This window comes from Stegostoma tigrinum, chromosome 20 (genome assembly GCF_030684315.1).
Source record: "Stegostoma tigrinum isolate sSteTig4 chromosome 20, sSteTig4.hap1, whole genome shotgun sequence".
Lineage (NCBI taxonomy): Eukaryota > Metazoa > Chordata > Chondrichthyes > Orectolobiformes > Stegostomatidae > Stegostoma > Stegostoma tigrinum.
Window position 1 is genome coordinate 44,382,541 of NC_081373.1, and position 12,558 is coordinate 44,395,098.

General features: G+C 38.3%; 1 protein-coding gene across 2 annotated transcripts in view; it reads left to right on the forward strand.

Moving 5' to 3' along the window:
• Nucleotides 1-12,558, forward strand: part of kif20bb (kinesin family member 20Bb) — an 87,201-nt gene that overhangs the window by 44,691 nt on the left and 29,952 nt on the right. For both annotated transcript variants that reach the window (XM_048550618.2, XM_048550620.2), the window contains exons 18-20: nucleotides 6,536-6,640; nucleotides 8,464-8,617; nucleotides 9,863-11,084. In XM_048550618.2, coding sequence (XP_048406575.2) covers nucleotides 6,536-6,640; nucleotides 8,464-8,617; nucleotides 9,863-11,084 — 1,481 coding nt within the window. The remainder of the gene's footprint in view (nucleotides 1-6,535; nucleotides 6,641-8,463; nucleotides 8,618-9,862; nucleotides 11,085-12,558) is intronic.

Consider the following 12,558-nt stretch of genomic DNA (forward strand, 5'->3'; position numbering starts at 1 on the left):
TACAGCCTCAGCAGAACACCCTTGCTCTTGTATTCCTGTTCTCTTGAAATGAAAGTTATCATTGAGTTTGCCTTCCTAACTGCCATTTGAATTTGCATGTTAACCTTAAGAGAATCCCGAACTATGACTCCTAAGTCTTTATATCCTTCAGAAATCTGAAGTCTTTTCCCCATTTAGAAAATGATTTTTCTTCCTACCAAAGTGCATAATATCACATCCACACATTGTATTCCTTTTGTTACTTCTTTGCTCACTCTCCATGCCAATCCAAGTCCTTCTGCACCCTCCTGCTTCTTTTTCCTCCACTATCTGTGCCATGTATAAAGTTGGCAAAAATGTCCTCTGTTCCTTTGTACAGATCACTAAAGTATAATGTGAGTAGTTGTGGTCCCAACACTGACCCCTGCAGATTTTCACTAGTGACTAGCTGGCTGCCATCCTGAGAAAGATCCCTTTTTATCTCCAGTCTGCCAGTCTTAATCCCTATCCCTTTTGTCAATCGGCCAATCCTCTATCAGCACCCTGCCTCTAATACTATGGGCTCGATCTTATGTAGCACCCTCCTGAGGCACCTTGTCAAAGGCCTTATGGAATTCCAAATAGATCAAATCCACTAGCTGTCCTTTGTCTAACCTGCTCATTACATCAAGGAATTCTAACAGACTTGAATTCAGCCTCCTGATGAAACTGTACTGACTCAGTCCTATTTTACCATGCACTTACCAATGACTGAGATCAGGCTAACTGGTTTATAATTTCGCATCCTGACTCCCTCCCTTCTTAATCAGTGGTATTACATTAGCCATTTTTCCAATACTCTGGGACTCTCTCTGACTCCGGTGATTCGTGAAATATAACCACCAATGACTCTTCTGTGCTGTTCTTCAGCACTGAGGTGTATTCCATCAGGTCCAGATGATTTAATCACCTTCAGACTTTCCAGCTTCCCCAGCAACTTTTCTTCTTGTTGATGGCCTCAACACTTCCCTCTGCCCCAGACACTCAAAGATCTGGTATGTTGCTGGTGTTTTCCATTATGGAAACTGATATAAAGTACCTATTCAGTTCCTCTGCCATTTCTTTGTTCCCCATTTCTCTGTTCCCTATTACTAACATTTCATCCTCCATTTTCCAGTTGTCCAGTTGGTTCTCTTACTTTTTAAATAAACTTTCAACTCTTGCAATCTTCTTTATTACCAACTTACCCTCCATATTTTATCTCCACCACTTTATTGCTTTTTTACCGATACTGTGCCAGTTTTTAAAAGCATCCCAATCCCCTGGCTTCCCACTAATCTTCACCACATTGCACGTTCTTCCTTTCGCTTTTATATTATCCCTGACCTCCCTTTATCAGCCATGGTTGCCTCATCCTCCGCTTAATATATTTCACCTTGCTTGGGATGAATTTCTACTGTTCTCATTCCTCCTGAATTATCCTCAAACTCCTGCTACTGCTGCTGCGCTGCCTTCCCAGTTAGGATCCCCTTCCAGTCAACTCTGGTCAGCTCCTTATTGTATCTTTGTAGTTATCCTTACTCAATTGTAATACAACTACATCTGATTCCAGTGATAATGGGAACTGCAGATGCTGGAGAATCCAAGATAACAAAGTGTGGAGCTGGATGATGGTCTAGGCCCGAAATGTCAGCTTTTGTGCTCCTGAGATGCTGCTTGGCCTGCTGTGTTCATCCAGCTCCACACTTTGTTATCTTACATCTGATTCCAGTTTCTCCCTGTCAAACTGCATGGTGAATTTTATCATATTCTGGTCACTGCCCCTAGTAGGGTCCACCACAGCTGCTCCAAGAAATCATGTGTTGACATTCCATGAGTTCCTTTTCTTGGTGTCAACTACCAACCTGAATTTCCCAGTTCACCTGCATATTAAAATCCCTCATGATTATTGTAATAGAAAAGGTATTTAAGAAAAGCATTATCTCCTGATTTTATTTTTGGCCCTACATCTTGACTCCTCCTGGAGGGTCTGTACGTAACTCCCATCAGGGTTTCTTTTTTCCCTTTTGTGGTTCCTCAACTCTACCCACACAGGGTCTGTGCTTTCTGGTCTAGATTTCTTTTTGCTATCGATTTTTAAAATTTGGTTTCCTACCAACTAGGCAAACCCATTCCCTCTGTCCATCTACTTGTTATTTTCAATAGGATATGTTTCCTTTGATATTTAGTTCCCAGCCCTGATCCCCTCCTTGTGATGACTACAACATTGTATCTGCCAGTTTCAATCTGCATGATGAGCTCGTTTACCTCCTTTCAAATGCTGTGTGCATTTAAATACAACACTTTTTTTTTCAGTCCCATGTTGGCGAGCAACATTCTCATTGTTAATCTTGATCATGTACTAGAATGTGTGAACCCAAACCCAAGACTTCAATCTTTGGATTCTGAGAATGTAACCATGTATATCAAACAGCTTGTTTGAAATGAATTAGAGGGAGCTCAATGTTATACCATTCACTTATTTATCTTAGTTATATTTTAAAATTAAAAACCCAAAAGATAATGGAAATTGGCTATGTCACAGGAAACCTCTTGAATGAGCGAATTTTTTTGGTTTTAATCTGAATTTCTTTCTGTGAATTTTTTTGACAGCCTGTATGAGATTGGCAAAACAGCTGATGGGTGTGAAGAACACTGATCGTGCCTGTTTTCAGAGAAAGCAACAATTGTGTGACTCATAAAACCATAAATTTTATGGAAGCAGGAATAGGTCATTAGACCTATCAAACATGCTCCACAATCAACAAAATCTTGATTGACCTGATTGTAGCCTTTGACACCACATTCCTGCACATACCACATCACCTTTGTCTCCCAACCCAGACCCAGCCTGTTTAGTCTTTCCTAATAAGAGCACCTTCATCACATGAATCAGTTCATGGAACCTTCTGACTTATTTACAATGTACGTAAATCCCTCCTTAAAGAGATCCAAATTGCAGACTGCGCTTTAAGTGTGGCCACATATTATCAATGCCCTGTACAATTCTAGCAAGACTCCTGTACATTTTATGCTCTGCTCCATTTACTGTGATGCATGTATAAGGGTACCCAGATTTTCTGCAGTTTTCGTAATTTGAATTTAATCACTTTTACTGAAGTGGACGACATTAAATTTTCCCTTATGCACCCATCTGCCAAATTTTGCCTACTTAACTTAACCGATCTGTTCCCTTTTGCAGACTTTTTAAAAAAATCTAGCTTTGTCATCAAATTTGTCTGGAATAAAATGGATGTAAATGATTGAAATCTCAGCTCTAATCTCAGACTGTACATGTTACAGTTTACAACTTGAAAATTGCCCATCTCCACTGTGGTTAGCAACTCCTCTTCCTGCTAAAATATTATCCCCAACACTAAGCAATTGACTTAATACAGTAATTTTTTTTGTAGTATATGATCAAATAACATTTGAGATCCAAGTACACAGCATCTCTTGCTAGCCCTCTTTTTTTATTTGTTCTGCTTATTGAATTCACAAAGAATTTCAAATAAAAAAAGTCAAAAATAATTTCCTTTTCGGAAAGTAATCTTGACTATGTATATTTTCTAGATGTTCTACTATTACCTCAAAGATTCTAATATTTTCCCAATGGTTGATCTTTGCCTAAGTGGCCTATAGTTTCCTTTTTTCTTCCTATTTCCCACCTTCCCCCTTTGTTAAATAATAGTATTATATTTGTGGTTTTCTAGTTCAGCAAGTCCTCTGCTGGATCTGTGGAAGTTTGTAAGGTCCACCACCATTACCTCCAGTATCCCTGCCATCAATTTCTTTAAAGAATATCAGATGCAGGCCAAGTAGGTCAGGAAACTCGACAACCTTATGTCCTTTCAGTTTCTCAAACATGATTGCTTCTGTTTTGAGAAGATTTGTAGCTCAGGTTGAGGTTCTGGATGTGAGTTTGCTCGCTGAGCTGGAAGGTTAGTTTTCAGACAGTCACTTTTTTTTGAAAAAATATACTTTATTCCTAAGATGTACAAAAAATAAAACAAACATATACACCTACCCAGAAACGCAAGCCGCTCCAGGTTATCCAGGGGGTACGTACCCCAACTAAAGGAAAAAAAAACAAAGATGGGGGGAAAAAAAAGCAAAGAAAATACCCCAGCAGTCGTCTTCCCTCACAGTCCCCATTGGCCCCCTGACCAGTTGGGGAAGGCACCAGTTGGGCCCAGTTACAGACATTTTGTCACCATTCTAGGTAACATCAGTGAGCCTCCAACGAAGCGCTGGTGTTATGTCTGGCTTTCTATTTATCTGTTTAGGTTTCCTTGGGTTGGTGATGTCATTTCCTGTTCTTTTTCTCAGGGGATGGTAGATGGGCTCCAAATCAATCTACCATCCTCTGAGAAAAAGAACAGGAAATGACATCACCAACCCAAGGAAAGCTAAACGGATAAATAGAAAGCGGGACATAACACCAGCGCTTTGTTGGAGGCTCACTGATGATGTTGCTTAGAACGGTGACAAAATGTCTGAAACAAGCACAAGGACATTGCTTGGCTGGCGGTGAGAGGGGCTCTGCCAGTGAGATCCTTTTTATGCATGCCCGGAATCTCTGTGCCACCGCACGCTGCCCTCGAGGTGGCTGCGCGGGGGGACGAGACTGTCGATCACTACCTCCTTCTGAAGTGTGCCTATGTGCAGGAGGTCTGGAGGGGGATGCAGTGGTATTTGTCGAGGTTCATCCCGAGCAGCTCCGTGACGTGGGACTCCATGCTCTACGGGCTGTTTCATGGGACGCACACAGAGACCAACATCAACTGCGCCTGGAGGACCATCAATGCGGTGAAAGACGGTCTTTGGTCTGCCTGCAACTTGCTGGTCTGACAGCTGAAAGAACTGACCCCAACCGAATGTTGCAGACTGGCACACTCCAAGGTCCAGGACTACGTGCTGAGGGACGCGCTAAAGCTTGGGGCAGCTGCCGCCAAGGCGCGGTGGGGAAAGACCACCGTATGAAACCCCTTGTCCAGAATAGTTAAAAAAAGGGCCCTATCTGGTAACTGGGCCCAGCTGGCGCCTTCCCCAACTGGTCAGGGGGCCAACGGGGACTGTGCGGGGAGACGACTGCCGGGGTATTTTCTTTGCTTTGTTTTTTTTTCTTCTTTGTTTTGTTTTTTTTCCTTTAGTTGGTGTACGTACCCCCTGGGTAACCCGGACTGGCTTGCATGACTGGGTAGGTGTATAAATGTTTTATTTTTTGTACATCTTATGAATAAAGTATATTTTTTCAAATTAAAAAAAAGTGACAAAATGTCTGAACTAACCTTCCAGCTCGGTGAGCAAACTCACATCCAGAATGATTGCTTTAGGTTCCTCCTTTTTTATTTGAAAGCAGTGAGGTGAAGGATCTGTGCATGGCTTGTTTGGGGTAACTAATAAGTAAAACTTCAAGGGTACAAAGTGGAACATGAATATTCTTTCTTAAATATGACTAGTACAACCACTTGCATGTGCAATTTTAATATCCTGTGACTACATTTTGATACTAGATATTGTCGATACAATTATCTCACTACAGCATAAACAAAGACTACTGATAGCTCTGTTCCACTGTCAGCCAAGGTAGGACCAAATTTCAGAGTTTCTCGAACCTAGCTGGGATTGCCAGTTAGAGAGGGCAGAGGCTGCATGGAGTATTAGGTTGTGTGCTAAAGCAACATTGTTGCTTTAGGATTACCTTGTGAAGTGTGAGGATATTCAGCCTTTCATCACTTTTGAAGTGATTAAATTTGAGACTACATTCTAGAGTTTAGTAAAATGGAAAAGAAGTTTTCTTCAAAATATTCCAGATTCTGAAGTTACTTGATAGTGAGAACTTTTTTATATATAGAGCATGAGCAAGATAAAGGACTGATTTATTTAGGACTGAGATGAGAAATTTCTTGACTGTCTCTGAAATTGCTGACCGAAACATGTTGTGGGTGTTCTATCATTGAATCTCTTTAAGGCTGAGACAGATTTCTGGTATCCCAGGAAATTAAATTTTGGAGAGTGGGCACTAGCAGAAAAGTGGTGTTAAAGCAGAAAGTCAGGTTGATCCTAAAGGGCTGGGCAAGTTCGAGGGACTGAATGATCTAGCTTTGCCCCTTTTCTTCCCTATTCTTAGGAATCTCTATTTTCGTTGATTTGCTATAATTTTTAAAACCTTATCAGTTACATTTTTACATCGTCTACAAATTGAGGCTTCAAACTGCTTTTACCAAGGATATTAATTACTTACTGTTTAAATGTTCTAAACTATCTGCACTCCATAAAATCAAGTGAGCATATCCATCAAGGGTCAGTTTCTTTTTATTTCTCTTTCCTCTTTCCTCGTTCTTATTCTTTTAGCAGCAAGCAAAGTTTGAAGTAAACAACAAGTATTCTGGACTGCTGTGACCAGACTGTAACACTTAACCCAGTACTAATAATCTAAGTAATCCTGATTGCAGTGGTGCTTTATTTCATTACCTATCGGAAGAAAACATCCTTTATGTAATCCTATTTTGATATTCTTTTACTCAAAAAACAGAATGAAGAGATCCAATGCTTGAAAAACTATTTGGAGCTCAAGGATGCTGATCTGAATAAAATGAAAAATCTGCTTGCAAGTTACGGAGAACGAATTGAAAGTTATGTAAGTTTGAAATGGTACCTTCTTGGGAATTAAAATTGACAAGCAAATTAATAGTTCAGCAAAGTGAAAACTCTAAACCTTCAAATTAAGGGTTCAAAATAAAATTTTAAAGTGAAAAGTATTGAATTTGTTTCAATTTTGAGTAACTCTGTCGTCTCATTACTTTTTCATTTTACACTTTTTTTCTATTCCTTTTTATTTTCTTTTCTGCTTTTAATATATCTCTCTCTCTCTCTCTCTCTCTCTCTCTCTCTCTCTCTCTCTCTCTCTCTCTCTCTCTCTCTCTCTCCTATTTGTTGTTTCAGGAAGTAGGATAAGGGTCAAAGTGGTTATGAATGCCAGCCATGGTTGTTCAGGGGTTTAGCACTTTCTCATCCTTGCTACTGTTTGTAGAGAAAATATTGCCAGGGATGCAATTGAGCCAACACTGGAAAGCAGAGCCTGTTTTTTTTCTAGCACTGTATGATTATTTGTCTTAAGACTTTGCCTCTTTTTGTTTTTAACCACCAAGTCCTTAGTTCCTGTTGTTTTAAGAGCCTTTGGTCTCTTCTTCTATTTGGATTTATGTTTAGAGCATAATGACATTAATTATGACTGATTTCACAGATAAAATTTTAAATAACACTCTATGGATTTTTCTGACTCCTTTTTTGATACCAACACAGCACTGAGCTCTCCTTATGGCATGATATAATCTTTGGATGAATTGAGATTTGCTCCTGAGGGAAAACTGAAGCCTTTCTTTAGCTTCTGTATCTTCTTCTAACTTTACCAACCATGTAACTGCTATTGTGCTACATCCATTGGTGTCAAATTTGACTGCTATTTAGTTCTAAATCAAGATTCTTTTCATTTTCACTGTTGCAATCATGAAAGAATTATGTTCAAAATAATACTGCCTACTTGTGCCCTGGCATCTTTTCTATAGATTGCTTTTGTTATTTTGTGCTACCCATTGGTACTCAAACTCATTCGTTTATCTGATAGTTTACCTCCATTATTCCTCCTCGGTTAGCTGCTATCCGTATGGCTTACAGGCTTGTTCTTCATCTCCCTACCTGCATCATTTAGAAAAAAAACTTCATTTGCTTTTCATTCAGATTCCTTGAATGCACTTGATTTTATTAATTTCTCTACTATTATTACATATTTTTATTTAATAAATTCTCTCTAGTAAACCCCTCAAATGTGAGCAGCCATACACAAATACAAGGAGTTGTTCTTTGAATATGGTGTAATCTTACATATCATGGGAATATGTTTTTCAAGGCAGCCTAGTTTGCCAAGAAAGTGATTTTATGAAAAGATTTGACAACTCATTGAAAGTTATGGAGCCCTTGCTGTATAAGATTTTAAAAATTGACTCCATTCAGAATTTTTAACCCTCCTCCCCCAAACCCCACATGTCTCCTTTTTAATCTCCATTTTTTCTTGAAATGTTGTGCTAACTCCCTCGTTTTTTCCCAGATGGGTCATTTGCACTTTCCTTTTAGGATACTCTCTAGTACTTTGTCTCATAGAGAAAGTTTTATAGACTGTTTAAGTGTGGTCCTTTTTTGACAAATCCACACCTGCCTCTCTCTCTTTCATAATGAGTTTAGAAATTCCTATTTTGTTAAATTATTCCATTGTGGCTGCTTACTTTGTTACAGCCATAACCCAAGGTGCAATTTTACAATTGGGCATTTTTTACTTACATCAAATTTCCATTCAAGACTTACTCGTACATTACCTTATTTTTTTATTTACGAAAATGGTATAAAAATCTAGCTTCCAAAGTATTAAAAACAATTGCACATGATAACGCTTTTTTTTCCTCCTAGGATGCAACTATTGAAGACATTCAAGAAATATTGGAAATGGGTAGCAGTACTGAAGATATGAGCGTAGAACTGGTGAAAAATCCTTCAACTACTAGTAGAAAATGTAATTTTGGTAGTACCTTTGAAAGGAAAGTCCAGCTGCCTTCCAAGAAAGGTACCACTTTCCCTTCTATTGAAATGATATGATGTAGGTTGGTACAAAGGAATGATACTAGAGAAGTTCCTAGACTTTTCTGGTCAAAGAGCAGCAAAGCTTTTAGTAAATTTATGAATACAGGTCTGTAAATTCTACTTCTTGACAACATACACAATTTGTGGACTTGTGTTCTACTACAAATACATTAAAACATTAATATTAATTGCTTGAATTTTGCATACCCAGTTCAGTTGGCTACTAATAAACAATGCCATCTGTTGTGCATCTTGTTTATACTGGGCATTTCAGGTTGTGGTAAAATTTATGGGCAGGCAGGGAGGTGGGTGGCATTTGGGATTGTTTTAAGGTTCTGAGTTCAATTGCACTGGCTGATCAGAGTTAGACCAGCTATTAACTAAAATGGTATGTCAAGGATAAGAATTTAGGCAGTTCAGATGATCTGGCTCAAGTTTTTGATAGTGAGCTCCATTTGAGATTTTCAGAGATGGTTATGAAGGGCAGTGAACATCAACCCATCAGGTTTAAACTTACTGGACTATTTTAGCACGAACATCAATGACAGAAACTTTTGCCAGATCCTGGCATGCATTTCTCAACTTGTGCCCAATCTCCAAAATCACAGATATGAGAAAATTTGTTCCAATATAATATTCTTTGCAGGATGACCGGTTCTTCCAAACAAAAAAGGCTTCATGGTGCCTTTTGTTTTTGGAAGAGCCATAGTAAATTTATGGCCATTTTTTGTGTACTTACTGCAGTGCTGAGCAGGCTGGCAATATGTCTCTAATTGGAACTTGCACAGTTTGAAAGATGTTGTCGCTGTTCTACCTGTGCCTAAAATAGTGGTTTTGGATTTAGTACAATTGCACTTTTGAGAAATAATTTACTATATGCACAGAGAGAACTTGTATTTTGGACTAGCTTGACAAAATTTTGGAGATGCTGTCATCCTGCCACGGTACACTTGACTCAAAAATATGAACCCCCTCTACCCCTTTGTTTGTTCATTAGGGCTCTGGCCTCTAATTAACCAACCAGTTTTCATACAAATCAAAAGGAAAGCAATGTGTACATTTTGTATCATTTGAAAAAAAGGGGGCTTTGAAAAGTCTGCTTAAATTTTGTATTTCTTGAAATTTAAAACCTAAAATCCTGTTTTAATATACGTTTGACTGCTAAGTGGCAAACAATTAAAAATCTAACAAATAGAAACATGCAGAATTTTGTTTTTTCATTTTGTAGGTCCAGATTACAAAGGCTGTATCAATGTGAAGACTCTAAAAGAGAAAGCCGATGAAATAAGGAAGGAACTACTTCATAAAGAGAGGACATTAATGACATTAAAAGGAGAAGTACAGTCTTTAGATCGACAATTGGCTTCAACCAAAGAGGAACTCAACAATGAACAAACATCCAGGGAAAGACTGAACAAACAGGTCAAGAGCCTTCAATTGGAGCTTGCTTCTTCAGCTGAGACTATTTTGAAACTAACTGAAGAGAATGCAAATCAAAGTTCAAATTACGAAAAACTGCTATGCGAGTTCAAATCTGAGAAGGCATTGAACGAACAACATTCTGACAAAACTAAACAGCTCCAACTTGAGATAGAGTTAGGTAGGCATGAAGTAACACAGAGAGAACTGCAAAATAAAGCTTTGGAAGATAAAATAAGCAAGTTAAATGACTTACAGAAGGAATCAGAATTGTGTGCTATGGATCTGAAAAACATCCAGGATTTCCTGGAAAGGGCAGTTGGAGAATCCCTGAAGGAAACAACTGAATTTGAATCGCTACAGAATCCAGTATCTGTGCTTAGACACGAACTAGATACATCAGAACATATGGTGCAAAAACGAGACAGTGGTGAATTTCGCAAAACCGTTGCAACACTGCAGAAGGAGTGTGAGCATATTGTAAAGGTGTCATGCCAAAAAAACCTTCAAATTCGAGAACAAAAATTAAGTATTGAGGCTTTGAAAAAACAAATGGCAGATCTGCAAACTGAATGTACTAAATTAAAAATAAATGCTGCTTCAGCTCAGAATTTGCTTAAAGAGAAGGATGCTCACCTTCAACAGTGGAAAGACAAGTTTGAAGAAACTGAAAGTAAAATGCAGGCTTTAATACAAAGCAAAGAAAATATTGCAGAATTTCGCAAAGAAATTGAAGATCACCAACATAAAATAAAAGCTCAGGAGTTACAAATCTTAAAAAGTGAAGTTAATTTAACTCTATGTGAAGAACAATTGAAAGAGAGAGATAACATCATTGCAAATTTGCAAAATAATTTGCAACAAGCAGAAAAGAAATTCCATGACTTGGAAAAATGTGTCAGTGACTTGAAACTGCAAGAAATTAGATTGAATGAAGAATTCAGTCAATATCAAAATGATTGGCATGTTTTAAAGGAAACCTTATCCCAGAAGGAAGAACAACTGGAAAGTAAACAATTAGAATTGGTTCAGTAAGTGCTTTGAAGTTTCTTTCTTGATAGTTCAGCTACTTTTATCCATAATTCTAGCTGCACTATTTGGACAAGATAGCCATTAAAATGTCTGATTTGGCCTAGTGAGGGTAAGGAGTACAGATATCTGATACTGCATTACAATCTCTTCACACAATATTTTTGAAATCATCTAAACTTAATGTTGACTTAGTTCATCTGTCTCTCTTTAATATTTGAATCTGTTTTGATTTTTATAGGTTTTTTTATCCTGCTAGTTTGTCTCTATTAGGCTCAATAATAAATGCAGTGCACCAATCACAGCAGGCAGCTTGCTGGAGGTGTGTAGAGAGATGGCTTGCAAAGATGTGGAAGAAATTGTAACACTTTTTGTGCTTGGTCTCTCAAAACTTTAAAAAAAAACTTTTAGATTGTAGGGCTGGAGGAAAAGTCCGACTGTGGAAGATGAATTTATAGTAAATTCTAATATTTTGCATCATTTGTCACTAAAGACTGGATGTATGATCATAATTGTGCTAAAAAATATGGAGCAATCATAAAAACAAACATAAACAGAAGTTGGTTCTGAAACATTTAGCTGAACCCGAAATGGTTTGGTTACAATATCCTAAGTGCTGAAATAATATAGAGATGATGACAATTTTTATGCAATTTTTTCCATAGGATGAATGTTGTAGATGTAGTGGCCATAGTGATCAATTTGCACTGGCACATATAACATAAGATTTCCTGGAGCTACATTGTATGAGGAAATGTTGTAGCATGGATTAAAATGTTGATTTTAGTGGATTGGAAATGGGTATGAGGAATTAATAGTTTTGACATGGTGTTCTGGGTCAGTGTTGTGCTCCTCTTTTTGGTCAATGTACATTGATGATTTTAACTTTGTGTACCTTGGGTCAATATCGGAAATGCTACAAAAATGAGGTTGTGACCTGGGGACCAAGTAAGCTAGTGGAAAGAACAAATCTGCACCTCATTAAAATCGAGTCTCCAACAATAATGCATAACATCTGTTCTCCACTAAAGCCTCAATTTAAATTGAGGCTTTTAAACTGTGATTTCAAATTTACCATCTGACTCTGGTGAGAGGTTGTTCTTTAGAAGGATGGGGCATTTAGCGGTAGCTTAATGAATTTCAAATTTTTGCTGTCATCTCTCAGGATGGTAGTATTTCCACCCCCCACCCCCACCTCCCCCGCCATTGCGCGCCTGTTGCTCTTCAACTACCTGCTACCTATTGTGAAGTGATACTGTATTCTGAAGTGGTAACCCTTTCAATTGTGATCCATTGCCCAAACAATAAAATGCGTTGTCCCCAGAACCATTTTGTGTTTTGGCTACTTTTACAATTTGAGAATCCAAGTCTGGTAAAGCCATGTTAACAAAGTGTGTCGCTGGATGAACACAGCAGGCCAAGCAGCATCTCAGGAGCACAAAAGTTGACGTTTCGGGCCTAGACTCTTCTTCAAAG